Here is a 22,734-nt window from a genome sequence, read left to right as displayed (position 1 = left end):
TTTAAAGTGAGAGAATAGGAAAATATAAAGTAATTGTTTTTCATGTTGAAAATTTAAGTTGTCAATCGGTAGAAAAGAGGGGGGAAAAAATGTTTTATTACTTGGCTTAAATTGTGGTATTAAAAACAGTACTTACAGTACTTTTATTTTTTTAAATATATTCTGCTAGCTGTATGGGCTGGGTTGCTCGGATTTTTGTAACGTGAACGCAATACAACCGAATGGCAGATAAAACAGTATTTTCCTGAGAGATGCAGCTGCAATATAGTAATTAGGGTTGTTCCGATCATGTTTTTTTTTGCTCCCGATCCGATCCCGATCATTTTAGTTTGAGTATCTGCCGATCCCGATATTTCCCGTTTTCCCGTGGGATTGTAAGGCTTTAGCCAATTAAAATAAGGCTCCAAAGGCTGCCAGAATTCACTCTATTCATTTTATGCTGCCTTTTAGCTCTCTATATAGGCAAAACAGCGCCATTACAGATGGAGCGCGACAATGCGTGAGTAGGTCGTGCAGCGCATGCATTAGTTGCGTTAAATATTTTAACGTGATACTTTTTTTTTTAATTAATTACCGCCGTTATTGGGATAAATAAAGGCCCTGGGAACCTTGTTAGGGTGCATGGCATCATGAATGCTTTGAAATACCATGACATTTTAAATCAAAATCTGTTGCCCTTTGCCCGAAAGCTGAAGATGGGTTGTCACTGGGTCTTTCAGCAACACAATGACCCTAAACATATGGCCAAATCTACACAGAAATGGTTCACCAGACACAAAATCAAGCTCCTCCCATGGCCATCTCAGTCCCCAGACCTTGTTTTGTTGGCAAAATGGGGTTGTACAAAATATTAACACCAGGGGTGCTAATAATTGTGACACACATTATTTGATGTCAAATAATTATTTCTTTATGTGGGATTTTTTCCCCCACTGAATAAATGCACTTGTATTGAAGGTTGGATTTTTCTGTTTTTTTCCATTTAGGTCCCATATTATTTGAATAAAAAATATATATATATATTAGAAGCTAAAAAACACATCTTAACCAGGGGTGCCAATAATTATGGAGGGCACTGTACCATGTATATGGTATATAAATGTCTTTTTCTAGCTTTTACAATTTTACAGCTTTCCAACATTGATTGGTTTGAATAATCAAACCAAGGGGGGTTGGATTTTTCTCTTTTTTTCCATTAAGGTCCCATATTATTTGAATTTTTAAAAATTATTAGAAGCTAAAAAACACACCTTAACCAGGGGTGCCAATAATTATGGAGGGCACTGTACCATGTATATGGTATATATGGTATAAAAATGTTTTTTTCTAGCTTTGACAATTTTACAGCTTTCCAACATTGATTGGTTTGAATAAAAACATGGATTTCCGTCTAAAAACGGAGTCAGAACACTGACTTTCGTGCTAATATTTGTTGGGTTTTTGCGACACTTCATACTACAAAAACAAAAGCCAGGCTAAAACACATTGTCACTGCATAAAAGTGCTCACATGACATCCTAGCCAATTTTAATGGCATTTGACCTTTGAAATGTTCTTTCCAGGAGACCCACCATCAAGCTTTCAAGGAACCCTATGGACTTAATCTGGCCGAATTCCCTGCTGAGCAAGACCTGTTCATCTACAACCGGTAATTTCCGTCCCATCTTTTATCATGTAAATCATGTGACAAATAATTTTCATTTTGAAATTATGCTTGCAAAAATGTGCTCGTTTTTATCATCTCAACATGATGGGTACCAGTGTTGTTTTCCTTAATGTTGACTATAAGGAAACTATTTCTTAAACGAACAATTTTTTAAAAACATGTTTTGGACACTAAAACAAAACGAGACTTATGCCAGTTTTCGTCTGACAAGAAAATGCGCAAGAGTTTCTGTCACATGTTCACAATGTGTGACATTTTATGTATAGTTAGCCTGCATTGTAGCAGCATCTGGTTGTGTCACTCATGTGACGTGCTGCTGCTCTCCAGTCTCCAGGCTTGCACACATGTTAAGATTTGTTTTCTTATCTTGGCCAGAGAATATATGCAATGTTGCTTTAGCCTTTAAAGGTCTGTGCTGAGTGATGATCACACACTAAATGTAACTTGTAGCATTAGCATAGCATTCACATTCATGTTAGCATTAGGCTAATGCTAACGTGTCTTAAACTCTTTGCTTTTTTTTTTTACATACAGTTCGTGGCGTCTAGGTGGGTATAATTAATTGAAAATAATGTACCGTATTTTCACGACTATAAGGCGCACCTAATAATCAAAAATATTCTCCAAAAGGGACGGTGTGCCTATAGTGTGGACTGAGTACCAAAATGTGTCTGTCTGACTGAGCACTTTTTGAAAAGGCGGACGTAAGTGAGAGCCACATGAGAACCTTAAAGGGAGAAGGTTGCGTGTGATAGGGGGCAGGCCCCCAGTAGCTTTAACGTTTGAGTGTGTGTGTTAGACTAAACAACTTTGGTTTGGAGAAGGACCCTGAAAAATGGCATCTACTGCGAAGAGACACGCTTCAAACTCATGGCTATCCCCTACGCGAAACAAAAAGATTTTTTTTTAGAGGAAGACGCTACCTAAAGAAAGGTTGAGCTGCCGTATTTGATGGAAACCTAGCCTAGCTGTTCAATTCGAATACAAAAGATGGACTTTGATGGATTTGTGGATTAAGATTGATGTAAGTTCTTTGTTGAATTTTTTAATAAAGTACAATTGAGCTCAGTTTTTCTCCCGCTGTCTTTAAAAAAAAAAAAAAAAAAAAAAAAAACGCTAGCGCGCATGCTAGTGTGCTACTTGCATGCATGCTAGCACGCATGCTAGCATGCTACTAGCGTCCATGCTAGCGGGCATGCTAGGGTGAATACCAGCATGCATGCTAGCGCACATGCTAGCGTGCTATTAGCTTCCATATTAGCATGCATGCTTCCGTGTATAATGCGGTGATATCACACCAAAATGAGCCTGCGCCTTTTAATGCGTTGCGCCCAATGGTCGTGAAAATACGGTAGTTTTTCTGCTCACAAAGTTGGCGTTGCCCTTGCCGATGCTACACTATATGCTCGTCCGTTTTTCATTCGAAATAGTTGGAAACCATAACTTATTTATTTTTGGAATAAAAATGTTTAATTTTACAGACGAAAACTTTTTGAGTAAAAGTCGACGAAAACTTGATGAAATGAGTCTTCAGTTTTCATCAACAAAAACCAAAGATGAAGACAAACACATTTTGAGATGACGAATACATGACTATGACTAGTAAATATTGTTGTCCAAAAGACTATGACTTAGACGAAAATTAAAAGGGCTGCCAAAAACAACCCTGCTAAGTTATATTTACTTGAGTAACTGAGAAAGTTTTAAGAGTTTTACACTGTCATACTTTTTACTTGAGTAGATTTGCGAAGAAGAAAGCTACTCTTACTCCCTACTCTGGGCTACACTAGAGTTGTTACGTTTTTCCTCTTTATTCTGCATATTAGATTGAGATGAGACGTTGCAACCAATTAGACGTAACAATATAGTCACATAAATAAACACAGGCAGGCACAAGTCCTATTATCACGCCGGCGTGTTCAATCACGTGTTGTCTTTAAAGCACCGTAAAAAAATTAATGCAAATTTAATTTGTCCCAGGACCTGGTTTTTAAATTGAAATGGTTGTATGTCAAGCGAGATTTTCCTATAAAAATTTATTATAATTCAATTCATTGGATCCACCGCCTACAACCATTGCTAAATCCTTAACAAATACTGCGGGTACAATTTCAAATAGCAATTGCACGAATTATCAATAATTCGTTTAAAACTTCCAAAAGAATTTAAAATGGCAGCCAAAAACAACACTGATAGGTACAATCTCCACATCATGTCCCCTTTTCAAACATGATCAGTTATACAAGCTTTTGAATCTTTTATTTTCTTTTAATCAAACTGAATGTAAAATCCAAGCAGATTGTGTTTGATTCGAAAGGTTCCGCTAGTTAGCGCGAACTTAAGGCACTGTGAGTTCTTGTGAACAAGCAAGGGACACAACAGGCTCCATTGCCAAGTGCACCCTATGAGCCACTCGATATAGAAAACTGTCAATTATTACCGCTGGCTGTCGTACGTGAGAAAAGAAGATCCTCGGCTCTCTTGTGTTCCTCCTCTGGCTGCCTGACGAGCTTTTCAGTGTCAAGTTAAAACCTGCGTTACTATTTTTTTCCTCCCTTGTCCAGGAAAGTACTTCTATTGATAACTACACTATAGTCTTTATTATTATTATTTATAACAAGTAGTCTCCTCAGGGTCATATGGGTCAGAGGACATTGTCAGCTACACTTTTGTCCACTTGTGTGCACGTGTTCTTTTCATTACAGCAATGTTCTTTCGTATGGATGGCCAAATGGGACAGAATGCAATATATGAATACATCTTGAAATAAATAATTAAATGTTTAATTCGTGAATTGAAATGGCAGTTAAACCAATAAAAGTGTCATTCAATGTGTCCTGATTTCATCAAATTACCAGCTTATTTAATGTAAAAGCATAGTGTATCACAAAAGGGAGTACACCCCTCGCATTTCTGCAGATATTTAAGTATATCTTTTCATGGGACAACACTGACAAAATGACACTTTGACAAAATGAAAAGTAATCTGTTTAGCTTATATAATAGAGTTCATTTATTTTCTCCTCATAATAACTCAAAATATAGCCTTTAATATCCAAACCCCTGGCAACAAAAGTGAGTACACCCCTTAGTGAAAGTTGTCAATATTAATTTACAGCATGCCAACTGTCAATATTTTGTGTGGCCACCACTATTATCCAGAACTGCCTTTACTCTCCAGGGCATGGAGTTGACCAGAGCTTCACAGTTTGCCACTGGAATGCTCTTCCAGTCCTCCATGAAGACGTTGCGGAGCTGCCAGGTATTTGAGACTTTGCGCACCTTCCACTTGAGGATTCTCCAAAGATGTTCTATTGGGTTCAAATCTGGAGACATGCTTGGCCAGTCCATCACCTTTACCCTCAGCCTCTTCAGTAAAGCAGTGGTCATCTTTGAGGTGTGTTTGGGGTCATTGTCATGCTGGAACACTGCCCTGCGACCCAGTTTCTGGAGGCAGGGGATCATGCTCTGCTGCAGTATTTCACAGTACATGTTGGAGTTCATGTTTCCCTGAATGGAATGTAACCCTCCAACACCTGCAGCACTCATGCAGTCTCAGACCATGACATTCCCACCACCATGCTTGACTGTAGGCATGACACACTTATCTTTGTACTCCTCACCTGGTCGCCGCCACACATGCTTGGGGACCAATCGGAACCAAACAAATTAATCTTCGTCTCATCGGACCGTAGGACATGGTTCCAGTAATCCATGTGCTTCGTTGACATGTGTTCAGCAAACTGTTTGCGGGCTTTGTTGTGTACAGTCTTCAGAAGAGGCTTCCTCCTGGGGTGACAGCCATGCACACCAATTTGATGTAGAGTGTGGCGTATGGCCTGAGCACTAACAGGCTGACCCCCCCACCTCTTCAGTCTCTGCAGCAATGCTGACAGCATTCCTGCGACGATCTTTTAAGGAAAGCATTTGGGTGTGAGGCTCAGCACGTGCGCTCAGCTTCTTTGGACGACCAACCCGAGGCCTGCTCTGAGTGGACCCTGCTCTTTTAAAACGCTGGTTGATCTTAGCCACTGTGCTGCAGTCAGGGTGTTGGCAATCTTCTTGTAGCCTTGGCCATCTTCATGTAGCGCAACAATTCATCTTTTAAAATCCTCAGAGAGTTCTTTGCCATGTGGTGCCATGTTGGAACTTTCATTGACCAGTATGAAAGCGTGTGAGAGCTGCACTACAAATTTGAACACACCTGCTCCCTATGCACACCTGGTCCTAGTAACACTAACGATGGAGGGAAAATGACAAGCAGTACTCAATTTGGACATTTAGGGGTGTAGTTTCTAAGTGGTGTACTCACTTTTATTGCCAGGGATTTAGATATTAATGGCTATATTTTGAGGCATTTTGAGGGGAAAATAAATTAACTCTATTATATAAGCTGCACACAGACTAGTTTTCATTGTATCAAAGTGTCATTTTGTCAGTGTTGTCCCATGAAAAGATATACTTAAATATCTGCAGAAATGCGAGGAGTGTACTCACTTTTGTGATACACTGTATATAATTATTTCATGGACACATATTGCAGCGCTTCATGAATTTATACAGATACAAATTATTAAACTGGGTATGTACAGTATTAGCTATGAAAAATATTTTTTTCTTACTTAACTGTGGGTACAGTTTATTAATCTGTGCGTACATATTAATAAACTGGATACAGTTTATTAATCTGTGCAAACAGGTGACTAAACTGTGGATACAGTTTAGTATCCTGTTGTTACAGTTTAGTAATCTGTGGGGACATATTAGCTATGAAATAGTTGTTTCTTTTTATTTACTAAACTGTGGGTACAGTTTATTAATCTGTGTGTGCAGATTACTAAACTGGGTACAGTTTATTAATCTGTACGTACAGATTACTAAACTGTTGATACAGTTGAGGCAACTGTGAGTACAATTTAGTAATATGTGGGTACAGTTTAGTAATCTGTACGTACAGATTATTAAACTGGGTGGGTATTAGCTCTGAAAAATATTTTTTTCTTACTAAACTGTGGGTACAGTTTAATAATCTGTGCAGATTACACATTATTAAACTGTGGGTGGGTATTAGCTATGAAAAATATTTTTTTTCTTACTCAACTGTGGATACAGTTTATTAATCTGTGTGTGCAAATTACTAAACTGTGGATACAGTTAATGCAACTGTGCAACAATTTGTATGCAACTATGCAACAATTTAGTCATCTGTGATTACAGTTTAGTAATATAAGGCTACAGATTAATAAACTGGTTACGTGCAGTATTAGCTATGAAAAACCTTTTTTTTTTTCTTACTAAACTGTGGCTTCAGTTTATTAATCTGAAAGTACAGATTACTAAACTGGGTAAAATTTAGGCAACTGTGAGTACAGTTTAGTAATCTGTGGGTACAGATTATTAATCTGTGGATGGGTATTATCTTTGAAAAATATTTTTTCTTACTCACTAAACTGTGCGTACAGTTAATTAATCTGTGCGTACATATTACTAAACTGTGGGTATACATTATTAAACTGTGGGTGGGTATTAGCTATGAAAAATATTTTTTTTCTTACTGAATTGTGGATACAGTTTATTAATCTGTGTGTGCAAATTACTAAAGCGTAGGTAGAGTTTATTAATCTGTGCGTACAGATTACTAAACTGTGGATACAGTTGATGCAACTGTGCAACAATTTGTATGCAACTATGCAACAATTTAGTCATCTGTGATTACAGTTTAGTATTATAAAGCTACAGATTATTAAACTGGTTACGTACAGTATTAGCTGTGAAAAATCTTTTTTTTTCTTCTTACCTACTAAACTGTGGCTTCAGTTTATTAATCTGACAGTACAGATTACTAAACTGGGTAAAATTTAGGCAACTTTGAGTACAGTTTAGTAATCTGTGAGTACAGATTATTAATCTGTGGATGGGTATTAGCTATGAAAAATATTTTTTCTTACTGACTAAACTGTGCGTACAGTTAATTAATCTATGCGCACATATTACTAAACTGTGGGTACAGATTATTAAACTGTGGGTGGGTGTTAGCTATGAAAAATATTTTTTCTTACTGAACTGTGGATACAGTTTATTAATCTTGTGTGCAAATTACTAAAGCGTAGGTAGAGTTTATTAATCTGCGTACAGATTACTAAACTGTGGATACAGTTGATGCAACTGCAACAATTTGGATGCAACTATGCAACAATTTAGTCATCTGTGATTACAGTTTAGTATTATAAGGCTACAGATTATTAAACTGGTTACGTACAGTATTAGCTATGAAAAATCTTTTTTTTTCTTACTAAACTGTGGCTTCAGTTTATTAATCTGACATTACAGATTACTAAACTGGGTAAATTTTTGGCAACTGTGGGTACAGTTTAGTAATCTGTGGGTACAGATTATTAATCTGTGGATGGGTATTAGCTATGAAAAATATTTTTTCTTACTGACTAAACTGTGCGTACAGTTAATTAATCTGTGCATACATATTACTAAACTGTGGGTAGAGTTTATTAATCTGTGCATACAGGTGACTAAACTGTGGATACAGTTTAGCATCCTGTTGATCCAGTTTAGTAAACTGTGGGGACATATTAGCGATGAAAAATATTTCTTTCTTACTAAACTGTAGGTACAGTTTATTAATCTGTTCGTACAGACTACTAAACTGTGGGTACAGTTTATCAATCTCTGCGTACAGATTACTAAACTGGATACAGTTGAGGCAATGAGTACAATTTAGTAATCTGTAGGTACAGTTTAGTAATCTGTGGTTACATATTATTAATCTGTGGGTACATATTAGCTATGAAAAATATTTTTTTCTGACTTGCTAAACTATGGGTACAGTTTATTAAAATGTGGGTACAGATTACTAAACTATGGGTACAGTTTATTAATCTGCGGGTACAGATTACTAAACTGTGCGTACAGTTTATTAATCTGCGGGTACAGATTACTAAACTGCGCGTACAGTTTATTAATCTGTGGATACAGATCACTATACTGTATTTATTAATCTGTGTATACAAATGACTAAACTTTGGACATAGATAGTATCTTGTGGGTACAGTTTAGTCAACTGTGGGTAGATATTACAGTAGCTATGAAGAATATTTTTTCTACCCGGCACCCGGGGGGTGGAGGGGGGGCTCCATAAATTTCACTTCTGCATTTGGCAAAACAAAGCAAATTTTTCACACATTTTTAGAACGTGATTCTTAATTACGTTTCCGTCACGTTTGGAATGCGTGAGTAAGGCCAAACGGGGGTTCACCCCAGTTTCTCAAGTTCTTCTTGTGATAAATGTGCCTCCTATCCACTTTGCAGTCGCGTGTAATGAGAATTAACGCGCATTCATTATAGGATGACGAGGTTGGACCGCTTCCAAACACGTTAGCGTGGCTAATCAATACATTAATATTAAAAATATAGAGCAGAGCCAGATGGTACCCCAAATTTCACGACCACGCGTGAGGAAGTCATGTTTAGCTCATCTTAGAAAGCCGTCATGACACGTGTTTGGTCAAAAGATGCTTTTTATCGACTTGTGTCCATGTTTTGACAGGTTTGCGCGACTGGGAGAGAGCCAGCAGCGGCGAACAGCGAGGAGTGAGCACCTCCACTTGGCAAACATCATCAGCTTGTGAGTAAAACGTGACCCGCCGGGAAAAACAAAAGCGGACAAACATTAATCCTCGCTCACGTGCGGCGGGTCCGTTTCCCTCTCCCTGCCGTGCCGAGCTTTTAAAGAAAATCTAAAGAAGAAAAGCCATTCAAGCCAAGTGAGCTTGCTCATCGCTAAGTGCCGTCCAGGGACATCTCCCTCTGACCGCCGCGCGTTTTATCTACTGAGCCTTAGCTCGGCCACTCTCGTCCTGCTGTTTCACCCAGTGACTCAGAACCGCTCGTGTCCCTCTCGTCGCCAAGAAATCGACACGTGTCTTGGAAATGTGCGGGCACTTTGCACTCTTCTTGGTAGCGCGTGCATGCGCTCCCAGTGATAAAATGCCCTGTTTTACTTTACACGCACGTGTGACAAGTTTGCTACGTTGGATGCCGAGAGGGAGGAATAAAAGGAAGCCGCAAGGTCGGGTGTTGTCAAAGCGCAGGTGAGAGGTGAAGGACCTTTTTACACTTCACACTGCTTTAAAAATAAACTTCTTACTAGGGTTGCAACCGGTGTTTGGCACGTTACTTTAAAAAAGTAATTAGTTATAGTTACTCACTACTTCTTCCAAAAAGTAACTGAGTTAGTAACTGAATTACCGTAATTTCCCGAATATAACGCGCACTTTTTTTCCCCAAAATCAACTTGTAAAATCATGGTGCGCATTATACACGGGTACAGGGATGGAGACAGAAATATATATATATTATATATATTTAAAAACCGTTTTGTTTTTAATTGACACGGCCATGTTGTGTTGAAGAAACGTATGCGGCGATCCGTTGCCGACCATTACGGTACGTGACATCACCATTTTGTTCCGGTAATACTTCACTCTGATCGGTCGAATGATTTCGTCTGTGTTAAATTCTGCTTTTTTCACTCTTCATAAAGCACAGAATTTAGTTTCTTGAACTCATTTGAGTCAACGTTTATTGCAGCTCTGCAACTCGGACCTTAACAAACGTAACACAACACAGACTTCCTGTGTCCGTCAACTATATCTGTCTGTCGGGAAACTCAAACTCAAATAACAATAGTTCCTATTGTTACTGTCGTGTATACAGCGATGAGCTCTCTCAGATTTCCGACGTAAGTTCTCACTTTCATTTTACCGTATCAATCCATGGAAGAAACATTTATTCATCATGATGAAACAAGCAAGTTATACAGCAGCTTTTAAAAGAAAAGTCACATCTGTTTTGTTTTCTCCTGGATTCTGGTAAGTTGAAGAAGTTATCAGATCATATTATTACAGTGCATATTGTCAGTTTACGGTAATTTTTTAACCAACTACCAATTAGACATGTGCCGGTTACCGGTTTCACGGTTTACCGTAGTGTGAAAATGTCGCGGTTTCAAAACCACTAAAATTTTCCGTCATACCTTAGTACGGTACTCGCTATTTTTCATGTGCCAAAATGCAGCCGAAGTGGGTTCGTGCGGCAGCGCTCACCCTTCCCGTTTGTTGCCGTGAGTGTCAGTAACGCTATTCTGCTAAACAGCCAGCAAACCCAAAAACCAACCCTCGAAACACAAGGCGTACTTTTCTTCAATTTATTGAGCTCTGAAAACGTGGTGAAATATACAAATGAATACATTTAAAACGTTATACAATTGTATTTTTCCACATGTGAGTAGGTTCAACAGGATAGCAGTAGCACCATGAAAAAGGTCGCCAAAAACAAAACATACATTTTCCTTTCAAATTCAATATACAAACTAACTAAAACTTACAAAGACGAATGTTAGCCTAGGCTAAGCTGGGAGAGCAGCTTGGTCGACGTTTTATGTCTCACAGCCGCTGAGTGAGAAACAAGCTTGAATGAAGGGGGGAGGAAAAAAAGGATCGCGTCAAAGATCGCTAATTGCGAAAGGAGGTCTCACTCATCACTTTTTGTTTTAGATGAAACCTTGAAACCTCAACAATATTTACATTTTAACTAACTTATAAAACTAACTTATACATTTTTAACTAACTTATTAACTTATGAATTCTTTGTTCTTTCTAACACAAAGGCATGACATCATGTAGAAGAGAGTTGACACAGTGGCTGAAAATGGCGAAACTTCAGCTTCTCCCCCTCAAAAAAAAGTCATACAGTATATATTTTTAATTTGATTTAGAAATGTTCTTACTTTTTTATAGCAATTATTTTGTTCTTGCTCTATTATTGAGCAACTTGAGCTCTGGCTGTGGGTATACTCTAGGTTCTATTTATTTTAATCTTATATAAAATATTTGTTATTTTTTGTTAATTTATTTATTTTCACATTAATTTATTTTCACATTATATTCATGTTCCAATTTGCAAATATGTTCTGAAAAAAAAACCTGTTCAATGGAAATTTTTTTTTTTTTTTTTTTTTTTTTAAACCCATACATCTCAAAATTTGGGAGCTATAATTGCAATACCGTGATACCGTGAAACCGCGGTATTTTTGCTCACGGTTATCGTACCGTCAAAATCTCATACCGGCACATGCCTACTACCAATGTGCTATATGCTATGTGCTGTGTTTCACCAGTCAGTAAAATGACATTTCTGTATCTGTACACGAGCTCTGTTTTCTTGTATTCTTCTATTTATTGGTGCTAAAATTAGGGTACGCGTTATACACGGGTACAATAATTTCCCCTAGATTTTACAAGTAAATTTGGGGTGCGCGTTATACAAGGGTGCGCCTTATATTCGGGAAATTACGGTACTCTATAGTAAAAGTAACTAGTTACCAGGGAAAGTAACTATTTCCGTTACTTTAAAAAGTTGTTGTATGTCAAAGAATTTGAAATTTGTGACCAAGACAAAATTGCTTGTTCCATTGGCAAGATGTTCTTGTTATAAGCAAATCTTATCTCATTTCACGTAATTTTTTACTCGTTTTAGAAGTGGCATTTTTTTTCCTGTGTGTGTGTACCACATTGAGCATGGAGAAGAGAAAGAAGACCAAAGAACTGTCTGAGGACTTGAGAAGCAAAATTGTGAGGAAGCATGGGCAATCTCAAGGCTACAAGTCCATCTCCAAAGACCTGAATGTTCCTGTGTCTACCGTGCGCAGTGTCATCAATAAGTGTAAAGGGCCCATGGCCCTGTGGCTGACCTCCCTAGATGTGGTTGGAAAACAAAAATGACAATTTCAACGAAACATTGTGCGGACGGTGGATAAAGAACCTCGACTAACATCCAAACAAGTTCAGGCTGTCCCGCAGTCTGAGGGTACAACAGTGTCAACCCGTACTAGCTGTCGGCATCTGAATGAAAAGGGACTCTACCCAGGAAGACCCCACTTCTGACCTAGAGATATAAAAAACCCAGGCCAGAATTTTCCAAAACTTACCTGAGAAAGCTAAAAATGTTTTGGAAGAATGTTCTCTGGTCAGATGAGACAAAAGTAGAGCTTTTTGGAAAAGCCATCAGCATAGAGTTAACAGGAAAAAAACGAGCGCTTCAAAGAAAAGAACACGGTCCCCACAGTCAAACATGGCGGAGGTTCCCTGATGTTTTGGGGTTGCTTTGCTGCCTCTGGCACTGGACTGCTTGACCGTGTGCATGGCATTATGAAGTCTGAAGACTACCAACAAATTTTGCAGCATAATGTAGGGCCAAGGGTGAGAAACCTGGGTCTCCCTCAGAGGTCATGGGTCTTCCAGCAGGACAATGACCCAAAACACACTTCAAAAAGCACTAGAAAATGGTTTGAGAGAAAGCACTGGAGACTTCTAAAGTGGCCAGCTATGATTCCAGTTCTGAATCTCATAGAAAACCTCTGGAGAGATCTGAAAATGGCAGTTTGGAGAAGGCACCCTTCAAATCTCAGACACCTGAAGCAGTTGGTTAAAGAAGAATGGTCTAAAATTCCAGCAGAGCATTGTAAGAAACTCTTTGATGGATACCGGAAGCGGTTGTTCGCAGTTATATTGTTTAAAGGTTGTGGTACCAAGTATAAGGCTGAAGATGCCAATACTTTTGTCCGACCCATTTTGGTAGTTTTGTGTAATAAGATATTGATTTAAAAAAAAAAAAAAATTTCATTCTCTTATGTGTTTTGAGAAATTGAGCATTATCTGACAGAATTGTAGGTGTGCCAATACTTTTAGCCAGCAGTGTACTTGCTCGTTCATAAAATGTGCAATTAAAAAAAAAGAAAAGTTCTTCAAAAAAAAATTTTTAATATATTTTTTTCATGACTGGGTTGAAAAAATGTGTGAATTTGCATTTAACAGATATACATCAATATACAGAATACATAAATACATGCAAATAATCATTGAAATATACAACTGAAAACTGGAAAATCCTAAATTAAAAAAAAATAAAATTAAATAGATACATTTGAAAAAATAGAAAATATAGGTATACTGGAAAAGAAAGTTTAAAAAATAAAACAAAATATTAATTGTTTTTAAAAAGATCGTTAAAAATGTAGAACATTCTTTAAATTTGTGATATCAAATATTTTTTAAAAAAATGTTTAAATCATTTTAAAATCACATGTACAGTATATTGGAAAAAAGATATGATTGAAATAGAAAATTTTTAAAAAATAAATCAAAAAACTAAAAAAAAAAATTATAGTCAAATATGTCGACATTCATTAAAAAATATTTGTAAAATCAAATATTTAAATAAAATGTATCATTTCAAAATGACATGCATATAATTATATATATTTTCTTATAAAAAAAAATTGAGCGCAAATATAAAAAATGAAAAGGAGGGAAAAAAGTTTGCCTTTTTATTTTTGTACTAATTATTAATTCAAAAAAATATAAACATTTGATTTTGAATATTTTCTTTTGAAAAAATTCGCTTCATGATTTTTAATATTTTTTACCATTTTTTAATTAAAATTTCTATCTTTAGTATTTTTTTTTTTTTTGCAATACTATTTTTTTATGTACTTAGGTATTCCTCCAATCAATTTTGTGTATTTGTTCACAATCTTCTCAACCTCCAATCCATTTGAAGTGGCAGGGTTGACAGCCAATGAACGAACATTCACCGCAGGTTGTGAGGTGGATTGCGCAACCCGTGAAGAAATCCGACAAACAGGCAAGAAGGCGACCCATCCAATGACACATCCTCCTCCTGGGCCGAAGGGGGGCTTCCACGTGTTTTGGGTGCCATAAGAAATCTTAAAATAGCGCTGTTGTGTAACACACACACCTGTATGAGCATGTGTGCATCACACACACTCGTAGGGGCACATTTGGTGAAAGACAGGTTGAAAGGGGTAACAAGGGATCATGCGAGAAGGCTTTTACTACTTCAAATGAAAGATAATCATTTAGATTTTTTTTTTTGTAACTGTAAAAGCTAGGGTCTCAAACTCATTTTAATTCATTGGATACCATTGACGCCGATAGACGTCCAATCCATCTGGACTGGGAGGGCTGCAAGCGATCAAAACACGATCATTCATGTGAAATTTTTTTTGACCATATTACATAATATACACATCAAAAATTTTAGGACGGTAAGGGGCATTAATGTTGTATACAGAATTTGGCAAAAATGTATACTTCCCCCCAATTTAACCAAAAACTCTCCCATCCATTTCTAATGGGATGCCATCGACTGCCATGTACGTCCAAATTTCCCATTCATTTTCAATGGCAAGAAACATAGGTTCTTGTGATTTTTGTACCATTTACTATTACAGCCCCTTGAAATTCTGTGTCCTGATATCACCAGGATGTGTCTCCAAAATTTCCCCAAATCAACAGGAAGTGACCCCCAAATGTCCCCAGATTAACAGGAAGTTACCTGATATCAACAGGACCTGTGCCCCAAATGTCCCCAAATCAAAAGGGGTGTCTAACAAGTAGCACAAACGAATGGCACAAATTCGGAACCATTTTGCAGTAAATGAGGGGCTTAGAGGGACATACAGTGCCTTGCAAAAGTATTCGGCCCTCTTGAATCTTGCAACCTTTCACCACATTTCAGGCTTCAAACATAAAGATATGAAATTTAATTTTTTGGTTAAGAATCAACAACAAGTGGGACACAATCGTGAAGTGGAACAACATTTATTGGATAATTTAACCTTTTTTAACAAATAAAAAACTGAAAAGTGGGGCGTGCAATATTATTCGGCCCCTTTACTTTCAGTGCAGCAAACTCACTCCAGAAGTTCAGTGAGGATCTCTGAATGATCCAATGTTGTCCTAAATGACCGATGATGATAAATAGAATCCACCTGTGTGTAATCAAGTCTCCGTATAAATGCACCTGCTCTGTGATAGTCTCAGGGTTCTGTTTAAAGTGCAGAGAGCATTATGAAAACCAAGGAACACACGAGGCAGGTCCGAGATACTGTTGTGGAGAAGTTTAAAGCCGGATTTGGATACAAAAAGATTTCCCGAGCTTTAAACATCTCAAGGAGCACTGTGCAAGCCATCATATTGAAATGGAAGGAGCATCAGACCACTGCAAATCTACCAAGACCCGACCGTCCTTCCAAACTTTCTTCTCAAACAAGGAGAAAACTGATCAGAGATGCAGCCAAGAGGCCCATGATCACTCTGGATGAACTGCAGAGATCTACAGCTGAGGTGGGAGAGTCTGTCCATAGGACAACAATCAGTCGTACACTGCACAAATCTGGCCTTTATGGAAGAGTGGCAAGAAGAAAGCCATTTCTCAAAGATATCCATAAAAAGTCTCGTTTAAAGTTTGCCACAATCCACCTGGGAGACACACCAAACATGTGGAAGAAGGTGCTCTGGTCAGATGAAATCAAAATTGAACTTTTTGGCCAAAATGCAAAACGATATGTTTGGCGTAAAAGCAACACAGCTCATCACCCTGAACACACCATCCCCACTGTCAAACATGGTGGTGGCAGCATCATGGTTTGGGCCTGCTTTTCTTCAGCAGGGACATGGAAGATGGTTAAAATTGACGGGAAGATGGATGCAGCCAAATACAGGAACATTCTGGAAGAAAACCTGTTGGTATCTGCACAAGACCTGAGACTGGGACGGAGATTTATCTTCCAACAGGACAATGATCCAAAACATAAAGCCAAATCTACAATGGAATGGTTCAAAAATAAACGTATCCAGGTGTTAGAATGGCCAAGTCAAAGTCCAGACCTGAATCCAATGGAGAATCTGTGGAAAGAGCTGAAGACTGCTGTTCACAAACACTCTCCATCCAACCTCACTGAGCTCGAGCTGTTTTGCAAGGAAGAATGGGCAAGAATGTCAGTCTCTCGATGTGCAAAACTGATAGAAACATACCCCAAGCGACTTTCAGCTGTAATTGGAGTAAAAGGTGGCGCTACAAAGTATTAACGCAAGGGGGCCGAATAATATTGCACGCCCCACTTTTCAGTTTTTTATTTGTTAAAAAAGTTTAAATTATCCAATAAATTTTGTTCCACTTCGCGATTGTGTCTCACTTGTTGTTGATTCTTAACAAAAAATTAAAATTTTATATCTTTATGTTTGAAGCCTGAAATGTGGCGAAAGGTTCAAGGGGGCCGAATACTTTTGCAAGGCACTGTATAGCAATATACAAAGTGACGTCTTTTTAATTTTTTAATTTTTTTTTTAACTTCTGGGTCATTGTCTTTGCAATTGTCTTGCGAGCCATGTATAATTATGTCAGCATACCAAACAAAAACAAAAAAGAAAGCCATTTGAATACTGCATTTATATTACCTCTCCCCCACACACACGCACTACAATGGACTGTTCCACGACGACTGACTGAGTATCAGTCGCTTAGCTTCATTTAGCGCCGTTTAGCTTCGCTTAGCTCCGTTTAGTATCGCTTAGCTGTTCGTTAGCTTCACTTAGCTCCCCACGTTTTTCACGCCACTAAGCTCGCTATTTTTACAGCTCACTTGCTAGTTGCTACTTTGCACGTCGGCTATCGTTTATTTCGAACACATGAGCGAACGTGCTCTCCATGAGAGCCAAAGTGCAGTGAGGGAGAGGTTGAGAACAGGCCGCTAATGCCTCTTTTAACTTTCTTCTTCTTCTTCACACCGAACATAAAATACACAACAGCACACCATGTGGCGAAACAATGCAGTACAGTTCCAATTAGTCATACAATAACACACAACAGCTGGTTAACAGCATTTGCTAATGAAAAAAAAAAATCTATTAGTGCCACCACAAGCAATGACGAAGAATTTTTTTTTACGGTGTGTAAAGCTTTCAGTTAGCGGTTTAGCAAACGTACCTCCGGTGAACATTTCAAAATAAAAGCACATCATGTTTGTCATATAAATAACAATTTCTGGAGTTAATCCCACATACTTCAGAATTGATATTATAATATGTTGAGTAAATACTACAGAATACAGATTCTACACTAAGAATAGCTTTCAAATGACACTCTTTATGACAAATATGATTGGCAATGAATAATTACTATAATTATTATACTATTATTATATATAGTAGTATACAATAATGCTGGAATTTTTTTTTTTAAGAATTGTTTTGAATAATGTTGGAAAGGCAAAGTCAGTGTTCTGAATCTGTTTACTTTCCATTCTTTTGCACTTGTAAATGCTATCAGCATTTAACCTCATTGTTTAATTATTGTTATTTACATGATTATTTGTACTTGAATGAAGAATTTAAGTGTTCCAAAATGGTTTTGTGAAATAATAAGCGTTAACAAAAATGTCATTGCTAAATTGGTAAAAAAAAAAAAAAGAAAATTATTAGATTAGTCGACTAATCGTAAAACTAGTCGGCTGACTAATCAGGAGAAAATTTGTCGTTTAGGACAGCCCTAGTGTACCAGAACATATTTCCTCCACACCCTTCTCACCTTTTTAACCCCTAACCCATGAAGAGGGCCCCTGGATATGTTCGCCTTAGGGCCCCAAATTGCCAAGTCCGCCACTGCGTGTGCTTTACACTTAATGATGACACTGCGCACGGTAGGGACTTGTAGCCTTGAGATTGCCCATGCTTCCTCACAATTTTGCCTCTCAAGTCCTCAGACAGTTCTTTGGTCTTCTTTCTTTTCTCCGTGCTCAATGTGGCACACACAAGGACACAGGACAGAGGTTGAGTCAACTTTAATCCATTTTAACAGGCTGCAAGTTGGATTTAGTTTTTGCCACCACCTGTTATGTGCCGCAGGTAAGTAGCAGGAGCTGTTAATTACCCAAATTACAGAAACATCGCAATTTTTCAAAGGGTGCAAATACTTTTGTCCGGCCCTTTTTTTTTTTTGTTTTGTGGAAAATGATTTTTTTTCCTTCCATTCTCTTTTGTGTTTTTTAATTGCAAGGAAAATCAATGACGATATTACTACCAAAGCATTTGTAATTGCAATCATTTTCTGGGAGAAACTAAGCATTATCTGAAAGAATTGCAGGGGTGCCAATACTTTTGACCAGCAGTGTATACCCGTCTTCCATTCACATCACAGTCCTTTGTCTCTGTCTCCACCTATAGAGAACCGGTTTCCCGCTTCCCCGAGGACAGCGTGTACGCCGCGTCACCACCGCAAGTGGACCGTGACAGCCGAGACGTCTTCGAGAGCCACGTGATGGCGGCCTACGGTCAAGTGAGGCACCTGTGCCGCGACGACATGTTGATGTACAGGGAGTACGTCAAGAACAGATACATGTGATGGATATTTATTTTTTGAATCCAAAGACACTTTCTTATGGATCATGAGTCATGTGGATGATGTTATTTTTAGGATTTTTATTACTCCCATTCATATTTATTGAAACCCACGCATATGCCTTTTTAGGTGCTTTTATTTTGAAGAAATGCTATGAAATCGATTGATTTAAGATGACTAAAGTGAGGAGTAAAGACTGTTTGAAGCTGTGAAATCAATTGAATTCAATTGAAAACGCTCTATCCAAACAGCCACAGATCTTCAGATTATATGTCTGCAAATATTGCTTTATTATCTATGTGTACGTAAAATATAAGGAACATCATTTAGAACCTTAAAAGTTTTTTTCCACTGCTGTATGACATTTCTGCAAGCTATTTGCATGTGAACGTACCACGAATGATCTTTGAAGCAGACTTTGAAAGTTTGATCATGATGATTCAATTATGTTTGCTTTTATTTCATGTTATAAAAATGAACTTGTCTATGCACATATTTTCCGTTGGATTTTGTATGTTGGATATGAACCGTCTCGCGTGTGAATGTGCGAAAGCGTCATGCTGCCACATCAGGAGGTTGGTTTTTTTTTCGTTATGTGATGAATTTCGTGTTTTAATTCCTTAAATTTCGCAGTTAAATGTGTCACGTTTTAACCTGTTTAATTTTTCATTACGATTTCATGTTTCAATGTGATTTCACGATTGAATTTTACGTTTAATCGGGTTTCACGGTTTAACAATTTTCATGTTTTGGCGTGCTAAATTTCTTCTTATAACGTGATAATTTTCCTATTTCATCGAGCACACTGATCAATTCCGCCTTTATTCACGTTTTAATATGATGAATTTCACTTTGTATGGTGTAAGGTTCTACACTATGACGTGAAAAGTTTAATGATTAATGATCATGTTCATATGTTAGCGTTAGTGTTGTTCCGATCATGTTTTTTTGCTCCCGATCTGATCCCGATCGTTTTAGTTTGATTATCTGCCGATCCCGATATTTCCCGATCCGATTGCATTTTTTTTCTTCCCGATTCAATTCCAATCATTCTCCGATAATTTTTCCTGATCAAATACATTTTGGCAATGCATTAAGAAAAAAATGAATAAAACTCGGACGAATATATACATTCAACATACAGTACATAAGTACTGTATTTGTTTATTATGACAATAAATCCTCAAGATGGCATTTACATTATTAACATTCTTTCTGTGAGAGGGATCCACGGCTAGAAAGACTTGTAATTCTTAAAGGATAAATGTGACTTTGTATATTGTGACTAAATATTACCATCTAGTGTATTTGTTGAGCTTTCAGTAAATGATACTGTGGCCATTTAACTTCTGCCCAAATGCATGATGGGAAGTGCAACCATGACTGTGCGTCGTGATACCAATTGATATATCTTCTCTGCGTTGGGAAATAACAAAGGGGGTTAAGAAAAAGATCAACTACTACCTTTCTTCCCCACATTGCTTCCCACGATTATTCTAATCATTGGGAGAGGGATTGTAAGGCTTTAGCCATTTAAGAAAAAGGCTCCAAAGGCTGACAAAATTCACTCTACTCATTTTACACTACCTTTTAGCTCTATATACTGTATGGTTAAAACGGCGCCATTATAGCTTGAACGCGACAATGAGTGGGTCGTACAGCGCATGAGTTAATTGCGTTAATCATTGTAACGTGATAAATGTAAAAAATATTAATTCTCGCCCCTACCTTAAACTTAAACTAAAGACTCTGGAAGAGTGTAACACATTATGTCTGTAACCTTAAATACAATTAGAAAACAATTTAATTAAAAAATATACAGTGGGGAGAACAAGTATTTGATACACTGCGTATCAAATACTTGTTCTCCCCACTGTATACATATTTAAAAAAGGCATGTCCGATATTTTTTTGCCGATTCCGATACTTTGAAAATGACGTGATCGGACCCGATCGATCGGGACATCTCTAGTTCGCGTGATCAATTTCACGATATAACGTTATAAGTCTCTTGTTTATTTTGAACTACCGTAATTTTCGGACTATTAGCCGCTACTTTTTCCCCTCGTTTTGAATCCTGCGGCTTATAGTCCAGTGCCATTTATTTGTTGATTTATTTGGGTTAATAGGCAACACTTTATTTGACAGTGGCGCCATAAAACTGTCATATGACGTCATAATGACTGTATGACATGACATCATGGGCATTACTGAATCCTTATGACAGATGTCATTTAGTGTCATCCGGCAAATTATGTCAGTAACTCTCTTTATGTCCAGCTCAGATCTTTTACATCCATTCAGAAGTGAGATAATTTGCTGGAATACACTAAAAAACATCTGTTATAAGCATTCATTAATGCTCATGACCTTGTCATGTCATAATTACGATTGTCTTATGACAGTCTTATGACGCCACTGTCAAATAAAATGTTACTAAATCCCATAACTAGCAATTAATGAAACAAGTGGAACAGCAACTGAAGAAAAAATTAGCGCAGAACATGAATTTTATTGTTTTTTTACATCTGTAGCGCTGCAATGCATGCTAGGAGGCATGTCGGACGGTGGCAGCAGAGGTTGACTCTCTCCCCCCAAGGGAGCAGTGATGGCCAAATGAAACTTCTTGAAGCAATTAAGCTTTATATCCAATTGGTTCAAAGCTTCATGGTGGTTAATTTGATCTCATGACAGTCTTATGATGCCACTGTCAAATAAAGTGTTAACGGTTAATATCTTTTGGGGTAAATGTCCCATAATACAGCGAGGATAGCTGCGGCTTAAAGTCCAGTGCGACTATGAACACTTGCCGTTTTCGTGTCAAATTTGGTGGGTAGAGGGTTATAGTCAGGTGCGCCCTATAGTCTAGAAATTATGGTAGCGGTATTGCTAACCGTCATATAGTATTGTTTGGACACAACTGGATTCATTACCTTATTACTATTCATCCTTTACACAGCAGCTGGAAACAGAAATGTTGTTTAATCCATATGTAGGCGACCGGGAGATTGATTTTTAATTGATTGATGATTTTACGACACTGTGCGGGTGTGCGCTGGTCCTCATGCGAAACACAATCTTCCTTAAAGAGCGTATGACAGCAAAAAAGTGTGTTTATTTCATATTTCACACTATATTTTATGCTCCTGAATGAAATGGACTGCTTGGCTGTGTGTGGAAACTATTGTTTTATTTATTCAATTTTTGAATCCCGCGCCATGAAAATGAATGATTTCCTTCTCCAGTCTCGAGTTGAGGACGAATGCGAATGTGACGTCACCCAGGTCAGCATCTCACAATACAGCATTGCTTTATAGCATGCAGATGGACTGCGCATTCAGCTGATTTTGCGGATTAATTTGTTTTTTGTTTTTTATCACACCAGCCAAACGCTGCAGGGTTTTGTAGCTGCACCAGGGAGAGGTGTGTGAGCCTTTTTGGGTTTCAAAAAAGTTCCCGTTCACCCGAGATCGACCGAAACAAGTGTGCGACAACTGTGGGACCATTGGACTTCCGAGGAAGTGAGTAAACATTAGAGGTGTGCAAAATTTCCGATTCTTAGATTATTCGCGATTCGGCCGTGGAAGATTCGAGAACGATTCACAAACATCCAAATTCCGATTATTGAAATATGCGAAGTAAAGCGGAAGTACACAACACTCAGCGCACCGCGCGGATCTTCGGGGCGGAACGGAGCGAGAGTAGCTAAACATCATGCTTCCCATTACCCGGCCCCTCGGGTAATGCCAATGCTCAACTTATGGCTCTAGCTCAACTCATGCAACGAGATAAAA

At 37.9% G+C, this 22,734-nt stretch overlaps 1 protein-coding gene across 1 annotated transcript in view; it reads left to right on the top strand.

Annotated features, from left to right (window-relative positions):
• fig4a (FIG4 phosphoinositide 5-phosphatase a) overlaps positions 1–20,722 on the top strand; it is an 87,300-nt gene extending 66,578 nt beyond the window's left edge. The window contains exons 22-24 of the mRNA XM_057822608.1: positions 1,563–1,648; positions 9,228–9,305; positions 18,766–20,722. Coding sequence (XP_057678591.1) covers positions 1,563–1,648; positions 9,228–9,305; positions 18,766–18,943 — 342 coding nt within the window. The 3' untranslated portion in view covers positions 18,944–20,722. The remainder of the gene's footprint in view (positions 1–1,562; positions 1,649–9,227; positions 9,306–18,765) is intronic.
• The last annotated feature ends 2,012 nt before the right edge of the window (positions 20,723–22,734 follow it).

Source organism: Corythoichthys intestinalis, chromosome 19 (assembly GCF_030265065.1).
Source record: "Corythoichthys intestinalis isolate RoL2023-P3 chromosome 19, ASM3026506v1, whole genome shotgun sequence".
Lineage (NCBI taxonomy): Eukaryota > Metazoa > Chordata > Actinopteri > Syngnathiformes > Syngnathidae > Corythoichthys > Corythoichthys intestinalis.
The sequence above is the reverse complement of the archived record's forward strand: the minus strand, read 5'-3'. Positions and strand labels throughout refer to the sequence as shown.